Below are 21,874 nucleotides of genomic sequence, written 5' to 3'. Positions count from 1 at the left end.
CCCAGGGAAGAATTTCTTCCTAATATCTGATCTAAACCTACCATAGAAAGGTCCATACTGCCTTGCTGTGCCTGCCCTCATGGGTTTGCTGGTGAGCTCAGGGAAAACCTTTCTTCAACACTTAAAGCAAAAACTGCACGTTCCACTCACCCAACAGAGGTTAAGGCAGGAGGAAAAACAGCAAATAAATGTGAATTGCAGAATGAAAGAGAAGGAATGTGTGTGAAAGAGGGAGAACCATAACACCTAAGTGAGTGAAGTTGAGCCTGACCCTTGATCAGAATCCCAGACCCTAAAAGGATGTGTGAAAGCAGGAAAATAAATCAACAAGAAAAACAGTAATCCCTTTCCTCAATTTTATTTGAGGAAGTTCAAATTTACCCAGCCCCTCACAAACTGTCTTTGGCTAAAATCACCACTAACGAGCTCTGACACTTGAAATTTAACTGAATATGAGCTAACAGCTCCCAGCCCTCCACCACCCATGGAGTTAACTGGGAATATTTTGTTAAAGCCGTGGACGGGGCTAAACTGACTCTTTATTGAGAAGACACAGCGTTCACGGGGAAATGTTTATTGCATCCACTTCACCTGATGCTTCCCTGCCCTGGCACGTCTGCTTTTCTTCTCAGGGACCACAGAGCCCTCAGTCCCCTCCACCCCTTCCAGTCGCTGGGGTAATTATTTGCTGTTTTTTACGAGGTTGCCTTACGATCCCTTAATGAAGTCCTTTGCTCTGAAGCTATTCAGGAGGACAGATTGGACACGAGGGGCTTCCACTTAGGGAGCTGCCAATCAGGGGAAGGTGCCCAGCATTTAGCAGGCAGTTGTTAAGTCAGTCTATCACCCGGCTATTACAGGCTCATCATGAAAACAGCTTGCTTTTAGTGGCAATCACATAAAATTAACCCTTTCCTTAGAGACAAAAGGAAGCCTCCAGTAGATTCTTTGTTGCCCAATGCTTGAACACTGGATTTCCCTCGTGCTGCAGCAATTTTTTTTTAATTTATTAATAAACACTCTATAGACTTAAATACTACAGCATTTTTTTTGTCCTTTAACTGTACACCCAGTTCACATTTTTAGTCTAAGCTAAACCTTGTGAGCAATAGTAACAAAATCAGAAAAAAATATCAAACTTTAAAAAACCCAACACAACAAATACTATTTATCCTGACTCTACTCTTTACTCTAAACTCTGTGCAGGGAAGAGATCACTACACAAGACAATTATCTTTCCATCACTGCCAGTGCTTTTTTACAAGACCAAACTTTTCAGGCTTTTGTTGTCCTCAGGATTTATCCACTTTTTTTTCAAAGAAGAAAAACGTAACGCTGTCCTCCTCCCACATACTTTATCCAAGGCATCTTCTCACTTCTTGTGGATTGGATGGGACACCTGACACTGCCCTCATGGTTAGAGGGCAGGCCAGGTGCCAAACTCAGAGCTTTAGAGTTACTTCCTTATAGAAGGTGTGTAACCCAGCACTAAATGCCATAAACAACAGAGGCATCACACAGGGTTCAGGCATAGCCTCCAACCTCACAGAGACATTGTAGAGGCAGAAAGAGGAGATCCTGCTGCTCTGCAACCCATGGCTCACAATAACCAGCCCATCTGAGGTCCTGCCCCATATCCTGCCAGTGCTTATCCAAAAGAGTCAATGCCCCTGAGGATTTGTTGGCCCTGTGTACATGCAGTAAGTTTTTCTTCTCTGTAAAAATCTGTGAACAAGCCACTGGTAACTAGGAGTGACTTGAAGGAACACAGAGCCACCATGACACCTGACCCATACCAACACATGTGTAGGCTCAGCATTTTGAAAGATTAAAGAGCAGGGAGACATCATCTCCATCCATGGTCCAACAACATCAAGGGCCCCTCCAGTGTTCCCACTCTGGCCAACACGGCACTACTAAAGTCCCCCAACTTTCAATAAAGGGTAACCACATGCCCAGTCTTTGCTAGGCTCCAGAAATATTTGGGTAGTGTTTGGAGGTAGGACAATGACTCTGCTACACCGAAAACTCCTGTGGGGACCATCAAGCTCACGGTGTTGTTCTGTTTGGGACCGGGGAGGGGAAACAAGCCAGATGGTGATGCAGAGTCCTGTACTAGTGACACAAGTGTCTGAAAGGCCACATCTGTATCCCACATCACACCACTCGAAGGACAAGACCGTCAGATGTGTTAAGCCATGCTCCAGTGCAGAACAAGTCTGGGCTATGTGTGCCTCCAAGTTGCTCAGCCCTTTTCTAATTAAATTCAAGATGGGCAGATAGAGGAGGCTTAAGGCTTCCCTTTGACTTCACCCAGAGCCCAAGGCTGGACACCCAGCATGGTCCCAGGCATCAAATACTCCCAGTGCCTCCCCCAGACTGAGACAAGGCCAGGTTGGATGGGGCTTTGAGCAACCTGGTCTAGTGGAAGGATCTAGATGATCTTTAAGGTCTCTTCCAACCCAAACCATTCTATGATTCTTTGAGACCAAGTCCCTCAGACAGAGAACCAGTGCCATGGTTTCAAACACAGACAATCCCTCCCCCTCCAAAACTGCCTAAACACCAAAGGAGTCAATCAGAGTCTCTGTCATAATCAAACAGAAAAGTGGTAGCAATTCTCTGTGCAAGAGCCTGGGAGCAAATGGAGAGAACATGTGCCTGTAGTTCCTCAGAAAGGCTTCCCTACACCCTTCTGACCTTATTTCAAGCCTTCCCTTTGTGTGGGATGGGAAAGATTTGCTTTCTCTTCCCTGGAGGAGCACCTTCAAAATGACACTTTTCACTCTGAATCTGCGTTTCTCTGAAGGGTTGGGAGCAGGAATAAATGAAAGGGGGAGAAAGAAGACAGTTCTTATTAAACCACTCTGTGCAATCAAGTCTGATCTCACACAGGGCTGTTCAAATGTGAGTGGAAAGGCTTTGGAGTGCTGTGGGTTACAGGAGATTGGCATCCCATCCTGGGCATAATGGCATCCCATCCAGGGCAGAAGGGCATTCCATCCCAGGGATAGCTTCCAATGCACCTCTAAGAGCATCACTATGAGTGGTGGGGAGAAAAGGGCTCCCTGGAAAGTCACAGCTTAGGAAGCAATCTCCTTAGAGACACCAGAAAGAAGGTGGGATTGAAAATAAAAACAACAAAAGGCTGTTTTCAATGGGAAAAAAATAAAGAAAGTTACCATTCAGTCTTTCATTTTTGATCTGAGAGCAGGAGAGGAAAGAGTTAAACCTCAAATCAGGAAGCAAAAAGTTAAAGGAAAATAAAACCACACCACAAGCACATCTCTTAAATTTCCCATTGCAGCCCAAGGCCGAACCCATTAAAAGGGAAAAAAAAAAAAAGAAAAGAAAAAAGGAAGAAAGAAAAAAAATAGAAAAACAGAGAAAGGAAGAGAAGCAATTTTGTCTATCCTTTCCTCACACACCTAGCAGCCACTTTTTTCTATTATTTGTTTATTTATTTACCTCCCCCTTTACAAAAACAAGGCCCTTATTTTCTCGTTTAGTCCTACAGAGATTGTCCTCCTAGAATGACCTTTTTTTCTTTCTCTCTCTCCCCTCCTCTCTTTCTTCCTCCCCCCTCCTCCTCGCTGCCTCCAGGCCATTGCCCTCATGCCAGTAACTAGATAACACACTCTATCAGAGATTTTTTAAAAAATCATTGCAAAGGCACTAGGGCTGATAGTGGCATCAATCCTAGGCTGACACGGGCTCGGGTCAACCATTTATCTCTTCACATTGCCTGTGGTTACTGGGGAGGCCATCTTGGTTCTCTACATCTTAACAACCTTGCACTGGTACCTCTCTGCTCCGATAGCATCTGCACCCCAACACTGGCTCAGTGGGTTTATTTTCCTTAGTTTTTTTATGGACTGCTCCACTTCCTTTCTGTGAAGCTTGGTGTGTTTCATTGCATTCCCCACCTCCTTCTGAAAGTGACACTGTGACCAAGATATCAGGTTAAGAAAACAGGGAATTTCAAGATGCCAGGCTGTTAAAAGTGCACATTTATGAAAATACACACAAAATATTAAACAGTTTCATCTAGTCCTAATCCTCATGTCCCATCCTGCATGACATGGCTATTTTTGGCCAAAGAATTTAGGAGCTCTACTCACAGCCCAAGACACCATAAAGTCATGTTCTATCAGGATACTCGCTAACAAGTCAAACAAAAGCATTCCCAAGCCCCAGCAAGATGTGATCCTCAAAGTCAGATAAAGGGTACTGGTGTTTTACACTCTCTAAAGGGATACACAGGAATAAAATATTATGTTGTATTATAATTCTCCCTCAAGTGGAGAAGAGGGCAGCTGTTTTATTAACCCCCTCCAAACAAACTCCATATCAAGCTGGAACATGTTCTGTCACTTCCCCTGTAAGTTTTACTGCTCCAAGACAAGGAAGGTGAAAAGGTCAGACTTGAAGTGCCCTCTAACATCCATGTCCAAAACATGATGATGCAGGATGAATGGAACTGCTTCTTCCCTTCCACCAAGGGGGAGGGAGCACAAATCTGACTTCTACCAGCATGGGGTACCAGGAGTCATTCACAGGCTCCCACTCAGACCAGGACGAGGCCATCCTCACAGGTAGCATGTTTCATCCATACCCCATTCCTGGAAGTATTCAAGGCCAGGCTGGATGGGGCCCTGATCAACCTGGGATGGTGGAAGGTGACCCTGCCCATGCCAGGAGTTTGGAATGAGATGATCTTTAAGGTCCCTTCCATTCCAAACCATTCTATGGTTTGACATCAGTCCTGCTGTGAACAATAAAGTAACAGCCCTTTATGCCCAGAGTGCTCTGGGCTTCCAGAGAGCCTTCCATGCTCCCCAAAGGCTGCCTAGGATTTGCCAACTTTGTAAAGTACCAAATATCTCCAACGGTTGAAGCTATGTCATCTTCCTCCTCACCTTCAAATCTTGTGGTATCCAGACAGATGGTAAGCAGGGGAAAAAAATGGAAAAAAAAAAAAAAAGAAGGAAAGGAGTGATTCTAAGATCTGCAGAGGAATCCAAGAGATTCCTGGTTACTTTAAGTGGAAGTTGAAAAGCAAGGATCTCTTAGGTGACTGTACATATCTCAGACACAGCCTTTGTGGGTTTTTCATTTTTTTTCATTTATGGGGAGTGAACAAACCAGTTATCCCACTATCAGTCACCAAGCTATGAATTCACATATCCTCAATACTCGGAGCTGCTCCTTAAATCTCAAGACCTTCCCTTAATGCCCTGTTTAAAAACAAACTCAAGGCAGCACAGCACACCCAGGCAGAGCCATAATCCAGGATGGCATTTTTATCTAGCAAGTTATTTTTTATTAGCTTTCTATTCCTTAATAGGAACCCCTTGAGGGTTGGGTTGTAGAGAATTCACCAGGATACCAGTTCAGCTTCCCCACGACTGACTTAATATCCGTGGCATCTGCCCTCCACTGAACATTATATCACCCATCTGGGCCAGAGGAGAAGGGGGAGTCTGGGCAGGGAAACATGGCTCAGACAGCATTCCTTGCATGATGATTAGGTCTGGTCCAGTGATCCGGAATAATAATCTGAAGGCTCACTAAGCATAATGGGTTCAGAGCCACCCGAGCCTGGTCAGACCTTCCCATGAGCATCCTTTACATGTGTTGTGGGTGTGTTTTGCATGTCTCAGTGTCAGGGTGCTGACATCTCATTATGCAACCAAGGTGGAAGTGGACAGGTACTGAGCGAGCATTAGAGCTTCTCTTTTCCCTTTTATTATTTAATTCACATCTTCCCATTATCCAGTGTATCGTGAAGCTGTGAGCTAATTAAGTCCTGTGGGATATACAATCAGTGCTAGATTCTTCTCCCCCCCTCTCTTTTCAGAAGGCTAAATTGCATTATATACCAATAGAAAAAATAATTGTGCAACTTTTCTCAGATAATAACAGAGCAAGTTACAAACACTAATGATGCTGAATGCAACAGTGGGGCAGAGGCCTTCTGCTTATTTCAAGTGACCTAATTAAGTCATACAGGACAAAAATACTTCAAACATAAAGTGAGACAAGAGCTTAAATCATGTTTCTAAAGAAAATCATAACTATTCTCTGGGGGATAGTGGGCCACAAAGCAGACCCCAAGAAAAGTCCAAGTTGAACTCAAATTTCATTAAATCTGCCATGAAACTCATAGATATCCAGACAGCCACTTGAAACTCCCAGAAATTTTGAGAGTCCTCTAGATCCTGAGCTGAGCCCAGCTCAGACTGTAACAATGGACCTGATGTTCTTGGGGATCTTTTCCAACTTCAGTAATTCTTTGGTTCATGCAAGCAACAGCTCAGAGACCAGATTTTGTGGAACCTGCCAGAAAATACAGCTGTTTTCCTGAGGATTCTGCCCAAAAGCTTTTGAAGGGATGCAACCTATACAGCAAATTCAAGTGCATGACTCAAGGGAGCAATATGAAGATGACGGCCAGCATTTTCAAAAAATAACTTTCTGACTTTTGATGATAACTACAAGCCAAATTTCCAAGTAAAGTTATGTTGAAATCAGAGGTGAAAGGTCTCTCTTCCCTGCAGAATCAGACAAATCTCACACAGATCATCCAAAAATTAAGGTATAGAGTGTTAGGTTCTTAATTTTCATTAAAATAGAACTTTATATGCATTTATTGGTGGAAAAGGGAATTATGGAAATGGCCAAAATCCATCTATGAAGAGTTTGTATCCAGGTAAAATGACCCTTTAGTACTTGGAGCTTCTGTCTATCTAAGACAATAAAAGTTCAAAGTACCAATATCTTTAATGCTGAACGTGAGCTATTGGTAACAGGGTTGCTGAAAGCATCACAGAAACACAGACCTGGAAGAGGTCACCACCTTACCCATCCTCTTTCATACAGCCACCATGCTCCTTCCCAGCACCTCTGGAGCTTCTGCCCAGCATTCTCCCACCAGGAGACTGATGTCAAACCTTTCCACATTCACAGTCTACATTTGCCTCATTTTCAGCCTACCAAATCCATTCATCACAATAATCTCTTCCTTACTATTTTGAGATATATGAACAGGTCCTATTACGCATTTAATAAAACTGATGGAAAAATTACTTTACCCTAAAACTTGTATCATAAAATCATAGAATATCCTGAGTAGAAAAGGACCCACAAGGATCATTGAGTCCAACTCCTGGTCCTACACAGGACAACTCTAAGAATCCCACCACATGGCTGAGAGCATTGTCCAAACACTGCTTGAAATCTGGTAGCCTTGGTATCATGACCACTTGTATCCCTTAGACTCAAGTTCCCAGAACCAACCTTCTACTTTTATTTATTTATTTGTTTTCTGTTCTGAGCCAAGGTTGTTCTCTCTTCTTGCCAGTGCCTGTTCATTCCACACTCTTGACAGCATAAACCTCTGTCATCCATTCTACATTGCCTCTTTTTGCTTACAATGCTGTCCTGGAGCTAATCCTGCTCCATCATCACACAGTCACAGAATATGCTCAGTTGGAAGGGACCCACAAGGATCATCGAGTCCAACCCTTAGCCCTGCAAAGGACCATCCTCAAGAGTCACATCATGTGCCTGAGAGTGTCATCTAAATGTTCCTTGAGCTCTGTCAGCCTTGGGGCCATGACCACTACCTGGGGAGCCTGTTCAGTGCCCAACCACCCTTTTTCTAATATCCAACCTAAACCTCCCCTGACACAACTCCAGGCCATTCCCTGGATCCTGTCACTGGTCCCCACAGAGCAGAACTCAGTGTCTGCCCCTCGTCTTCCCCTCAGGAGGAAGTTGTAACTGCAGTGAGGTCTCCCCTCCATCTCCTGTTCTCCAGGCTGAACAGACCAAGCGCCCCCATCCAACCATCCCTGCCCAAACCCTCCCACAAAGCCCACCTGGGCTGTGTTCTCAGCCTGCCTGGTCATCCCTCAGCTGGCAGAAGAAGAAGCAGAAAACAAATCACTGAGCAGTGCAGCTGTGCTGGGAACAGCCATGGATCATGCCCATTTTTTATGGAGTGCTTTGAGATCCTTGCATGAGCGTGCAATAGGAGTGCCAGATGTTATTATAAAGAGATGCAGCCCCATTACTTGTACACAGAGTTGTGCTGCCTGCTAATAGCACCATTATCCTAAGGCACGTGGTGCTATTAATGCATTTCACTGCTTAGTGCTGAACCTGGGGACCATTTTTTCCACTGGAAAGGTAAGGCCAGTTCCCATGACATGATTTAAACCTCCACAGTGAAGCAGGCGAACGCTGCACCAGGTCATAAATCTTAACGGGATGCTGTCAGCTAGAAAGGGACCAAAATTGAAACCATTTATCTGAACTCCCCACCCATCCACCTCTGCTCACCCAAGCCAGTTTTGGGAAGAGGGATAAAATGATTCCAGGTGCCCGCTGGGTTCATTAAGCAGCGGCAAATCCCATATCTAAAGTGCTGCTGTTTTCATCCTGCTCTGAACGAATTTGTTCATTCAGGACACTTAGGACTTCCTTGATTTTCCCTACTCTGAGCAGGAAACCATAGCAGGGACAAATCTTGCTACCTTTTCCTATTCTTGCTCCCTCCAAAGCCAAAAGACAACCTGTGATCCTCTACAGGACCTGTGACACAGCTGAGCTGCTCAGATCACAACTTGCAGCAGGTAATGCCCCTGTAATGCTCCAAACCAGGCTTTGGGGCTGTAGAGATGCTCTTATCCCGTTTGGGAAGGAAAATATGAATATAAGGATTCATATAAGAAAATATCTCTTCCCTTTGCTGGCCTCCTGCAACAACCAACTAGCAATTTCTCTGGGGTTGATTTTCTCCTTAGCTGGGCATGTTTCTGACACAATAATTAGCAGGGCTGATGAGCAAACAAACACTAATAGGTAACAGGCTATATGTGACATTCCTTCACAGACCAAGGACAGGCTTAACAGAATGAAGGAAAGCAATTGTGTTTTAGGATACTCAGCTGCAATATATTCCTGTAATGTAGATTTACAGGGGAAGTGTTCAGAGACTCCTACCTATAGAATAGGTCAGATATAGAATAATCAGAGAGAGAATCTCATGCTGAAAAAGCACTAAAATTACTCTGCCACGACACTGCAGATACTTTTGGGGTGGCAGACTAAATTTAAGTTCCTTAGATACAGGGAACATTGCAGATAGAGTTAAAAATTCCCATGGTAGCTTTAACATTGATGGTCAACTTCAGTTTCCTAAGTTTTAACTGTACTAAAAAGACTGTGATAATTTGATTGAATAGATAAAAACCAGCATTTGTTTTTTATCATAAATCGGGTGTGTAACTATTCCCCCTGACACTGCTCTGTACATGGTGGGTCTAAACCACTCCTTAGGAGTTGTTCATTTAGGAAAGGATGGTGACAATAGGACATTTGGTGTTCAGCAAATATCCAGCCCCTCTGAATTTCTTCTTACAGGTGGCACAACCCAGTATTCAGCTCAACATCCCCAAAAACTCTGCAAAACTGTGAGGACTCTAAAAGTACATTTTAGATTTGCAATGAACATTTTTCAGTACAGAAATGCTGGTAGTTTAGAATGACAGCTTTTTGTCATCAGCTCTTTGCATATATCTTTTTTTCTTGCTACACCCACAGATTGCACTGGGAAGACTGTCCCATTTTCCTCCAGCTACTGAAAAGAAGCAAAACCCAAATATAACCAGAGCTGCACAAATGCTGAATTCTAAGTCTGTGCCAGAGAGCTGAAACTCTGCACCTCATGGCTAAGATTTCTGCTCAACAGAAAATAACACTTTTAAAGCAGAATTGAATTCATATAAAAAAGGAGAGTGTTAAAAAAGATATATATTGGCCAGAAAATAAGGTAAAGCTCATTTATGTCTCATAAAATACATGATTAACCATAGTTAACCATTAATTCAGCTGTGCTGCATTAGAACTGCTATTCAAAGTTGGAAAGCATTTAATATTATATATTGCTGCTGCTCAGCCTAAATTGTTTTTTTTCTTGCCCCCCTTTAAATGTACACAATATTACAAATTTAATTTTAAGCTGTTTGAATCAGTCTGTAAAAAAGATTTGATTATACCTGAGTGTTCTGGCCCCAGTTTTTCCATATCTCAGTAATCTTGGCAGTAATTGGCTGATTAGCTCCCTCACACTCCATCTCTGCCTCAGTTTCCATGGTAATGTTACAGGAGCTATTATAGATGAGAACTTCATCTCTTTCCACTTTAGGGCTGAAACGAGAAGGGAGGTTAAATGGGGTGTCATCAATCTTAATGAAATGCAATTATTTTTACTCTTATTAATCATTGCAAGCCATTAGCTTGTGGCAACTCCTGGCCACCATTTGTCAAACTTTGCAAATTTCTGTAATTTTGTTTCCATTCTTTTATTGTTTATTTGTTTTTTTCCCCCCTTTATCTGCACACACTCAGGATGAAAATACATGCAGTAAATATCTCTCAGTGATGCTTTTCTGCTTCCCCAAACTATTAAAAACAGGAGCAAATGCCATTCTAGGACCAAGGCAGGGAGATAAGTGCAGACAACAGCGAGGGAATCAGCAGTGTTAGGATCAAAGATGGACTCCTACATGGAGTAGGGTTTGCTCCTGTCTCCCCCCTCCCCATCTTACTCACACTTAGCAATGGGGAATGAATAACTTGCAACTCCCCTAGGGCAAGTGGAGAAATTGGAAAAACCACACAACTGGCTAACTGGTCCCTAATTCCAACTGTGAAAAAATGAGCTCATTTAGGGGTTCCAATTCCTGCTACCCAGCTGATTGCAGCGATGCTTTGTTGCTAACATTGGAACATTAACTTAGTAAATTAATTAAACTTACTTAACAGCCCAGACTAAGCAGATTCGATATATGTGCCAGTTATACCAGCAGACATTTGCTCCAAAGCCTCCCCTTGCAAAGGGGGAAGAAGTAATAGAAAAAGTAGTGGGAAAGAAAAATTTTTTTTCCTTGATTTTCCTGCTGAAAGTTGCTGAGTTTGGTAGTGTTTCATTATGGGGAGCTATAGGATTCAATATATGGTTTAGCGAGCATGGTAGTATTGGATTAACAATTGGACTTAATGATCTTAGAGGTCTTTTCCAGTCTTAATGACTGTATGATTCAAAAGGAGGGGAAAACTTCTAAATTTATTTTCGCAGGCCTTGGCTCAGGACAGGATAATCCAATGTCACTTTTCATTCCTTCTTTGGCCATTGCTCCTTCTCCCTCCTCTCCCCACCCCACCAACCAGACACATACCTGCAACTTGTAGGAAGAAGGGCAGAAAGGAGATGAGTGATAGCAACACCAACATGACTCAGAAATTACATCACTTTCCTGAATAGCTAAGAAAGGACAGAGTTCTCTCAGGAAAGGACAATGTGATTTACTCAACAAAATAGAGGATCAGAGAGGTAGGACCAGGATTTTCAGAGGTCTTCAGGTTCCCATATAATAGGATTTGGTAAAGTGTCAGAGTTAGAATTATGGAATGGTTTGGGTTTGAAGGACCTTGAAGATCATCTCATTCCAAGTCTCTGCCATGGACAGGAACACCTTCCCCTACACCAGGTTGGTCCAGCCTGGTCTTGGACACTTCCAGGGATGGGGCAGCCACAGCTTCTCTGGGTAACCTGTGCCAGGGCCTCACCACCTTCACAGGGAAGAATTTCTTCCTAATACCTGGTAAAAATCGACCCTTTCTCGGTGTGAAGACATTTCCCCTTGTCCTGTCACTCCAGGCTCTTGTCCAAAGTCCCTCTCCAGCTCTCTGGGAGCCCCCTTAGGTACTGAAAGGTGTTCTGAGGTCTCCCCAGAGCTTTCTCTTCTCCGGGCTGAACAGTCCCAACTATCTCAGCCTTTCCTCTGAGCAGAGCTGCTCCATCTCTCTGATCATCTTGGTGGCCTCAACTGGACTCGCTCCAACAGCTCCATGTCCTTCCTGTGCTGGGGACTCCAGAGCTGGACAGAGGGATCCAGGTGGGGCCTCATGAGAGTGGAGTAGAGGGGGGGAGAATCACCTCCCTTGACCAAAGTTCTACCAAAACTGACCATCTGGAAAGCCAAGGCTCAGAGCTTTGCTGGGAGGGTGATGGTCAGGATGGTCTGATGACCCTGAAGGTTTTAAACTTTCATGCTGGATGCAGCAGCTCGCTCTACAGACAAAGCCCTGCTCTGACCATGCTTTTTTTGACCTTTTTTGAAGAATAAAGTGTTAAATGAAGCAGCCACATCAGAAACTACTAAAGTACTACTAAAAAAGGCCTCTGCAAGCTGCTGAACCCCTTCAAGAGTTACTTTTTTTTTTTAATGTATAAAAGAATTTTCCCTCTGCTGCATCAATAATCAAAATCCAGCCATAGGGAACTGCACTTGCCTTTGATAGCAACACTTGGAGAAATGCTCTTGTCCTGTACAGTAATCCACTGGACTGGGTTATCTTTCAAAACTGCAGAGTATTTATTTCTAATGCTCCGAGAAAAAAGTGCATCTTTTAAATTACCAACAGTTTCAAAGGCAGAAGGGGGTGGTAGTTGGCTAGATGCAGGGCATGGGCCTAATTTACCAGACATTAAAAGCAATACAAGGACCTTTGAGTGGTTTTCACGTTTTTGTTTGCTTGTGTGTTTGTTTATGTTTGGGAGGGTTTGTTGTGTTTTTTTCAATAAACAAGCTTTGTTTGTAAGCAAAGAGAGGTTCCCTCCTGTCATCATGTAACCACATCCTGAAACACTGATGCTGGAAAACTGTCAACAAATTGCAGTGATTAAAGGAAAAGTAATAAAAGGAATTAATTATTAAAGAGAATTCAGGAATGTATATTGATACAGGTGTTGTTAATGACAAACCTTGCAACTCTTCTAAGGAAAATGCTTTTGCCACTGTGTGTTCATAAAGGATGGGCTGTGGTACAGACTAGAAAAGGAAAAGATTTATTTAAACCACTGTAAAAAGTTGCCCAGAGAAGCTGTGGCTGTCACATCCTTGGAAGTGTCCAGGTCCAGTTTGGACAGGGCATGGAGCAACCTGGGATAGTGGAAGGTGTCCCTACCCATGGCAGGGGGTTGGAACAAAATGAGATTTAAGGCCCCATCCAACCCAAACCACGCTGTGATTCTATAAAATTCGTAAGAAAGAATGGGAGAGATTCAATGTGCACTTCAACCAGGAATTAATTCAGTAGTTTTGTCCCCATCCTGGCACAAATGTCTTAACTCTTGAGCAGTTGCACAGAACTTAAATTAACATATATTTTTGTCATTGTTAGTCATTATTATTATTAACTACAGCAATCAATGTGTATTACTTCAGGAATTCGCCAAATAGTTCTTTTCTGGTTGGAACACTTTAGTTTTCTAACACTGCACAAATTTCATTAATATTTTGAAATGAAACATTTTTCTGAACTGAAATGTGGAATAAAAAAGTTTTCAGAAGTGCTGAAATAGGTCAGTTTGAATGATTTAAATCTCTCTCTTTCTTCCCAGATTTCTCAAATCAGGAAACTCATTTGAAAACAAACAAATCTTTGCCCCCGCTTCCCTTTAGCAAGAAGCAGTTTAGAAATAGATACACCAGAAAAAAAACATCAGGACTCTGGAAAACTACTCAGCAGCCCAAGTTTGAATTTCTAACTAAAAGACAAACATGAGCACAATAAAGATGACAATACAAAAGAGGTTGAAGAAAATTAGTTAAAATTAGTTAAATTTCAGGGATTTTTTCCAAAATCAGTTAAATTTCAGGGGTTTTTTTCCCCTCTAGGACTCCCTACTCTTGTCCTCCCCATTTCCTGGGATGTTACAGGACATTACCAGTGCACAGTATGACTTTGGACGCTTGGCCAGTTGTATAGATCAGGGCAGAATTCTGTCTTCCTTCCACTCAAGAGGAAAATAATTTCTTTCTCCCTAATAATGATTTTCTCAAAACTGACAAGAATTTTCTTAAGTCCAGACCTTATGAAACCTAAGTCAAATTTAAAAAAATGATGGGGAGAAAATGACAGACTGACTGAAAGGTAGGTGTTGTAACTGTGAAAATAATTTTTTTCCTTTTTTTAATTAATTTCATTTTTAGACTTCTACTTTTTATATTTTAAAACAGGTTAAAAAAATTATGCAATTTGTGTCTTTGTAAAATAAATACCAGTTGTTTTTTTTCCTGAGGAACGCTGGGTATCCAGAACTCCCTCTTGTGATTCACACCACCAGCTTTGATGTGAGGATCAGGTAGGAATGGGGACCAAATCTCTGCAATTCCACTGAAATACCTGGACTGTGGCAAGATGCAGCAGCCAGGAGCGGGTTTACCATGTCCAGCAAATCACGGGCAGTGCATTGCAGCACTGTTCTAATTCTCTATTTATTTAATAACTTTTGGAAAGTTTTGCTCATCTCACTCCAGTACCTAAAAGAGGGCTTACAAGAAAGCTGGAGAGGGACTTTTCACAAATACATGGAATGATAGGACACAGGGGTATGGCCTTAATTTGAAGGAGGGGAGATTTAGGTTAGGTATTAGGAAGAAATTCTTTACTGTGAGGAATATGAGACACTGGCACAGCTTACCCAGAGAAGCTGTGGATGTCCCACCCCTGGAAGTGTTCAAGGCCAGGTTGGACAGAGCTTGGAACAACCTGTTCCAGTGGAAAGTGTCCCTGCCCATGTCAGGGGGTTGGAACTTGATGAGTTTTAAGGTCCATTCCAATTCAAACCGTTCTATGATTCGTCTGTTTATTCCCTAATTCAGACATCCTCTTACTCCTGGAAGTAAATGCCTTGCAGGTATAAATCCCCACTATGCCATCAAAGACAACAGTTCCAGATTATACTCCTGGACAATTTGGCTTTGGCTTTGCAAAGCCTGAGACATAAGTGCCTGAGCACCCTTGCTGAGCAAATATTGCACAGCCTGATGAATTTACTCTGTGACTCTTTACTTGGGAAACTGCTTGGAGAGAGGAAGGGATTGGGGTGGGGGGGGGGGAAAAGAAGGGGGGAAAAAGTAGGAAAAAAAAGGCTTATGCTTTTCATAATGCCTAATCTTTTTTCCCATTGGCATTCACCAGATGTTGCTTTGGATCAGAAGATAAATATTAAAACCTAAGAAGGAACAAAGCAGGCTGTTTACGAGATGGATTTTCTGATGTCTCTCAAACACTTTAAAGATGGGAGGGAAGGAGGGGGGTAGAGATGCTTTGATAGGCACAAGGAATGAATTTCACAACCCAGCGGAGCTCTCTAGTGGTCTCAAGGCTAAATTGCTCTATTGGCATCAACCTAAGAATTAGGAATTTCACAGAATATGCTGAGCTGGAAGGGATCCACAAGGGATACACAAGGATCATCGAGTTTAACCCTGCATAGGACCATCCTAAGAGTCACACCACATGCCTGAGAGTATTGTGCAAATGCTCCTTGAGCTCTGGCAGCCTTGGTGCTGTAGTCATGTCTCTAGGAAGCCTGTTCCAGTACCCAAACACCCTCAGGGGGAAGAGACTTTTTCTAATATCCACCCTAAACCTCCCCCAACACAACTTCAGGTCATTCCCTTGCAATTTGATCCTTCAGTCCACCATTTGGAAGGGGCCAATTCTGCAAAAGGTAGAATAACCTCTGTGGGATGTTATTCATGGATGGAGTTACCCAGCTGTTGGAGAGATACAGCACTAACCTGGCAAAGAGTCCAGCAAAACACCTCTGGGGTGGGGTGGTGTCCCTGTGGTGCCACTGAGGGGGGCTGTCCTCACAGACATAGAGGTAGGACACAGATCCTTTCTGCTGGTGGGGACCCACTGTGACTCGGACATCACATTCAATGAAGGTGGCTCTGTCTTCTCTGCAGTCGGCAGAAGAAGGTGTCAGGCCACAGAGAGTGGCCAAAGAAGCTGCAAAGACAGGAGAGGGAAGAAATAACCCAAAGCAGCCAACATACCACTGATACCGAGCGTATTTTACTCCTGACTTGTGTCACTGGAGAAGGTGTCCTTGCCCACAGCAGGGGGGTTGGAACTAAATGAACTTTAAGGTCCCGTCCAACCCAAACTATTCCATGATTCTTTGACTCCTGATGTGCACCCAGCCTCTCTTTAGGTGCATCCTTTTCAAGGATGAGCAGATCTTCATGCTGCTCCTTTGTGCGAGCAAGCACATAACCTCCTCTGTGTGCTGATCACCAGGATGGTCTTTGGGATCAAATTGCTCTGTCCAGGAGGAGATGACATAAGGGATTAAATAAGAGCATGGACATTTCTTCTGGGGAAGACTGACCATGGCTTACGGACCAGGCATAGGGCACAAATCTTTTACCAAGGAGATGTGACAACCTTATGTCTCTTGCAACTTTGAAATCCAGAAACAGGTTCCATGGAAGCACTGAGAGAGCTTGGAGGGCCCCTGGGGAACTGGTGTGAGCAAGGTGGGATCTTGAGATGTGGTACCAGTTTGACTCAGTGGATGTGGTGAAAAGCGTGTGGGAGCAGCTGTTTTTCTTTGAGATGCATTTAATGGACAAGTGATGTGAATTCCTGGAAGAATTTTTTCATGGAAAGGGTTGTCAAGAGAATTGGAAGGGGTTGACTAGGCAGGTGGTGGAGTCCTCATCCCTGGAGGTGTTCAAGGAATGACTGGACATGGCACTCAGTGCTCTGGGCTGGGTGACAAGGCGGGGATTGGTCACAGGTTGGACTTAATGATTTTGGAGGTATTTTCCACCCTAAATGATTCTTTGATTTTGTGAACAGAAATTAGGTTTTCTTATTCTAAATCCAGACAAAAAAAATGCTAAAAAAATAAAAGTATTAGGAAGTCTTACTGAAGTTCAGATTAAATTGAAATGTTTGGGTTTAATATTTTTAAAAAGGAATCCTTCAAGCCTTAAACCATGACAGACATTAAAACTGTTTCTCTCAAAACCCTGACTTTTGGAGAATTTTCAGTAGTCCTGAATTAACCAAACAATTGTAATGAACTCCTGAAAAGGTCTGTGGACAGTGTAACAGTCTGTGCTGTAGTATCCAAGAGTGTTTCTCAAGCATCAGGAATCTGCAATCAATTGGAATTTATGAAAAAAGATTTTTTTCTATTTGCTTTTTTAAGTTCCAGTTTATTCAAAAGGTATCTTGTTTGCTGCAAAAGTGTCATTATCAGTGAGTGTCTTGTCTCCTAAGCAATTCTGAATAACGTGGTTTGAAATTGTAAAAATATGAAAATGCTCCATTTCCTCTGTTAAAATATTAAGCACATTTTGCTACAAATGATTATTTCATATGGGGTATTTCTGAAGAGTTTATAACTGTTTAATGTTTCAGGTGTTTTTTGAAATATTAAAATCTAGCATTTCATGTTCTCTGAACTTCAGAGAATTCACAGTTCTACTGTATTTTTCTTCTCTGGATTTAGAATGAGGGGAAAAAAAAAGGTTAACCACATCTTCACAAATTTTCCAATTTGCTTAATCCCTTTTCTTCCCCAAATCCAGTGGCAATTCTCTTGATAAGCCCCCATTCAAACACAGCCAAACACAATCCCTGCCTCGAAGACCTACATCTAAACAGGATGAGGAATAGACAGAGAAGCTTAAAGGAATGATGGCACCATGTCTATATTTTGCTTTTATTGTCCAGAAATTATGTCTAGACCCACCTCAGATGTTCTATGTCTCCCACAAAAGCCTTGTGCCTTTCTTGAGGCCAGGTTGCCACTCCAAGGACATTTTAAGCACTAGATATCTGTGTTTTGACAAATAAATACCACCCAAGAGAACTAAGTGCTACAAAGAACTTGCCTTTGCAACAACCTGCAGCAGAACAAATTTATTGCAGGAAGGTTTTGGTTTTCTTTTTGGTCTTGGAAAAAACACATTAGAATTTTCCTACGTGGAACTCTTACTTCTGGATGAATGTTGAAAATTACTCATAGAATCCCACTGCTTGACTATTTTCCTCACTATTTTGCTGCTGTCAAACAACTTGCCTGATGTAGGTCACCAGAAGGTGTTTCCTGCTCAGCCCTTAGAGTTCAGAAGAAGAACAGCCTGTGACTCTTTGGATACTCCCAAAATGTGGAAATTGGGCATTTTTGATTTGCTCCAGTGCCCTCATCCCAACGCCTGTAGAAATACAGAGCCTCGTATCCTGCCAATAGCTGAAATAATCTTTAACTCAAACCAGGCAAACAAAGGTATTAATTTATAAAATGTAAGTTAGAGAACATGGTTACAAAGGGTTAAAAGAGATCAATGAAATCAAAATCCCAGCAAACCCTTTCTAATCTACACGCTCCAGCATCAAACTTAGAATTGCTTTCTCTCTCTCAGGTAGAAGGAGGAAAGAATCTCATCTCCACACCCTACATCTGTCCAGCTGATGGAGACACCACTCTTAGAGATTATGTCCTTTTCCTATTCCTTCTTTGGGGATCTCCAAGGTCCCCCTATTCCTCTGCTCCCAGAGGACTTAATATCTTTTCTCAGTTAGGAGGATGTCTTTGCCTTTCAATTCTCCTTCCTCTGACCATGAAACACAAATATCCCTTGGTATTATTGGTGTCATTGTCTGCTGCCACAACAGCAGCAAAAAATACCAACTAAAGATTTCAACACACTTTTAGCATATCCTAAAAGGATATTCTACCTGTTCTGGGGCACAGTTCTTCTGCTTGCTTAATTGGTTAGTGTTCAAACCCCAAAATGAAGCTTCTTTATGCTTTATATTCCCTATCAAGATAAAACCTGCAATCCCATGGCTGAGATGAAAGCACTCAGCCCTTTACAGCTTCTCTTTTGAGATCAGACACAATGGCAGCCAAATCTCTGCATGTTGGTAACGGGTTAGGGACCAACTGCCCCCAACCCTGGCTTTGAGGGGTACTCTGGCTTAATCCAGTATCCTGGGCTGCTCAGCACAGGGGCTTTGTTCTGGGTCACTGTTTAATAACAACTGCTGGACATGTGATGAGGCTAAAACCTACAGGAGGTTCCAAGGGCAGCTGTGGGTTGATTGAAGAACTGCCCGAGGAGTCCTGGTGCCAAACCACACATTCCCAGTTATCCACCACTCACTGTGGAGCACAACATTAACATGTTCTTAATAGGGAAGACAGAGATTTAAAAAAAATAAGTTAATAAAAGGGCAAGAAAAAAAGAGACTTGTTAAGGTCATTGAGTCCAACCTCTTCCTATGAAGAATTGCTCCCTGGGAGACATTCATTTCGCACAGCCAAGTTTCAGAAGTCCCAAGAGGTGGCTTTCAAGCCTCTATTCCACTACCTGATAGATCTCACTGTCAGAACATTCCTGCCATGTAATCAATATGCTTTATTCCCCCCCTTTCTTAATTCATCTCTGGATTTGAAAGACAGAAGGGACCCTTTGGATCTCTTGGTTTGATGCCCACAATAAACATCCGAGGCCCTGACTACTACTGAGGTGTCAATTGCCACAACATGTCTTCTTGATTTCTTCTGCATTTCCTCATACAAATCACCCCATTTCTCTGGCTATGGTCACCCTGGGTCCCGGCCCAGTGCATCTTCTTGTTACAACCAAAACTAACTCCACTCTCTCCTCTTGCCCCATTCAAAGAGCTCCACCAACCCATGTCTCTCATCCTTTTCAACCAGCCTCATTTCTAGCCTCTAATTTAAATCCTCATCCTTAAAAGTCCGCTTTTACCAATGGAATCTGGTAATTGGTAGGTTCAGGACTTGCTAACAAAGATCCCAAGAGCTGCTACATCAAAAAGTCCTAAAGCCAGACTTGTTATCCCGCGAGCACGCTGACACAACCAGGCCAATCAGGCTCAACTTTTACCTTGATGGATCTTATCAGTTCAACTCCTTTTAAAGGTGCCTTCCTTACCCTCACCCCAACATCAAACATACAATCTCAGGTACTGGCTTACTGCAAAATTTATATATGGTACCTGCCCTAATATCACCTGAGAGGAATGTTCAGTTATTTTCTCACTTGCCTCAAGCTTCCCACCAGTCTCCCCATCTTTCACAGGAGCACAATTCAATTCCACAGACATTAACCACGTGTTCTGCAAATTTAACCTGAGCTGAACAGAACCCACAGCTGTATTTGCATTCATCAGCTGTGCTTCAGCATGAGCAAAAGAGAAGGGGGGAGCTTTCAGGATCATAGAATCATTTCAGTTGAAAAAGCCCTCTAAGATCAAGTCCAACCATTCCCCCAGTACTGTCAAGCCTACCACTAAACCATGTCCCCAAGTGCTACATCTACACAGCTTTTGAATGCTTTCTGTGTTGGTGATCCTGTCAATTATCTCTCCTTACCAAACCTTTAAAGACTCATGGGTCAGTTTTTTCTCTTTGTTTTGGTTTTCCTTGAAGGCCATGTGGTTTTGCTAATTTTATTTAATTTTCTTAATTTTTTTTAAGCTTTAGGGATGAAACTCATATTTTAGCTCTATTCTGCACCGATTTTTCTGCATCTTTCAAAAGACAACAGTTTCCATAAACGAGTCTAGGTTTGCACTCCCATTCCTTGTGCTCTGGATTGAGCACATCTCAGCAAGAACATGCCCAGCTCTCATCAGTGATCAAATCAAAACCTTGCTGTGACCCTGTTCAACACCCATTCCTAAGGAAGACCCTGTGGGACAGGGTCTTATGGATGAATCCTGCTGAGCCCAGGAATTCCTCATCTCTTAGAAAACTGCCTGTTCGATGGGAAAGAAGTCACATTTCCTACTTGCAGAGCTTTGCCCTCTGGATCTACAGGAACCAGTTGGGGATTCCCACGTGAACATCTCTAATCTTAAGCAGGCCAGACACAACATGACCCAGTGCTGAAACCCCAGGGCAGGCAGCTGCCACCTGACATCCCACAGTGCCAGAGAGGAGGTGTTTCTGCTTCATAGAACATAGTAACAGAAGAAATGCAGCTTAAACTCTTCATTTCACATCACTCCGTTGGGCGATAAGAGCCAGGAAATGTCACACGAGCGTCCAACCTGGGTGAGCCACCGAAGGGGCCCTGGGGCACCACAGACCTACCCCTCTCATTCCTTCATGGTTCGTGGTCCTGCATCCCTGAATTGGCTTTGCCACCCCTCCCATATGGATGAGACAGTAAAAGAAAGGTCTGAGCACTGGATGTGTGAGTGCCAAGTGGCAAAATTCCTCGGGCAAACAGCAGTGTGTAAACCATGAGGTGAGGCTGGACTAACTGCACTTAGCACATCCACTCTTACCCTAAATGTAGTGGTGTGGGGGTGACTCCTTAAATATTAAGTGGAATACTCTCTGGAAAGCATCTATATACAGATTCCCCTGTGCCAGATGTAAATGTGCAAAGGCTGAATACAGCTGTCTCAGAGTGTTCAAATCACCTGATAAACACAGATTTGAGCAGCCTGGAAAGAATTTTTTTTTTTTTTTTTTTAAGGAAAGAAAAAAAGATATTTTCTTGTAAATATTTAATTAACGTTTTTGCAACTCAGCCGGTGAGTCTGACAAGGCTGCAAAACCCAGGGCAGGGGAGAGAGGGATTATAACTCTGCCTTTGGTTAGTGAGGCGACACATCCTTTGCATCTCCTCCTCAAAAACACAAGGAGCGATCAGCATTCCCTTACTGACATCTAGTGTCAGGAATAAGCATCGTGGTCCTGCCTGTGAGATGGTTTTCCCCAGGCTCCCTCTCCCACCAACCACTCAGTGAATTTTGAACACAGTTATTAATGTTTTCACACTTTGGATCAATTTGATCACATTTTATTTTGCTATTCTCCCTGCAATAACTGGACTGCTGTGTTGTGCTCTGATAATTTTTTTTCAGCACTCTACCACCATGTCTTTTTTCTTTTTAAAACAACAAGCAGTTCTGTGAGTTGTGCCTGGATCTTGCTTAAAATGAAGAA

The 21,874-nt window shown here is 42.9% G+C and overlaps 1 protein-coding gene across 1 annotated transcript in view; it reads right to left on the bottom strand.

Annotated features, from left to right (window-relative positions):
- The window catches only part of PKHD1 (PKHD1 ciliary IPT domain containing fibrocystin/polyductin), a 256,328-nt gene that overhangs the window by 185,853 nt on the left and 48,601 nt on the right, over window positions 1-21,874 (bottom strand). The window contains exons 34-35 of the mRNA XM_018088733.3: window positions 15,663-15,876; window positions 10,065-10,215 (exon numbers count right to left, since the gene is read on the bottom strand). Of these exons, the coding sequence (XP_017944222.3) occupies window positions 10,065-10,215; window positions 15,663-15,876 (365 nt within the window). The remainder of the gene's footprint in view (window positions 1-10,064; window positions 10,216-15,662; window positions 15,877-21,874) is intronic.

The sequence above is a fragment of the Manacus vitellinus genome, unplaced genomic scaffold, assembly GCF_001715985.3.
Source record: "Manacus vitellinus isolate BGI_N305 unplaced genomic scaffold, ASM171598v3 scaffold_11_pilon, whole genome shotgun sequence".
NCBI lineage: Eukaryota > Metazoa > Chordata > Aves > Passeriformes > Pipridae > Manacus > Manacus vitellinus.
The sequence above is the reverse complement of the archived record's forward strand: the minus strand, read 5'-3'. Positions and strand labels throughout refer to the sequence as shown.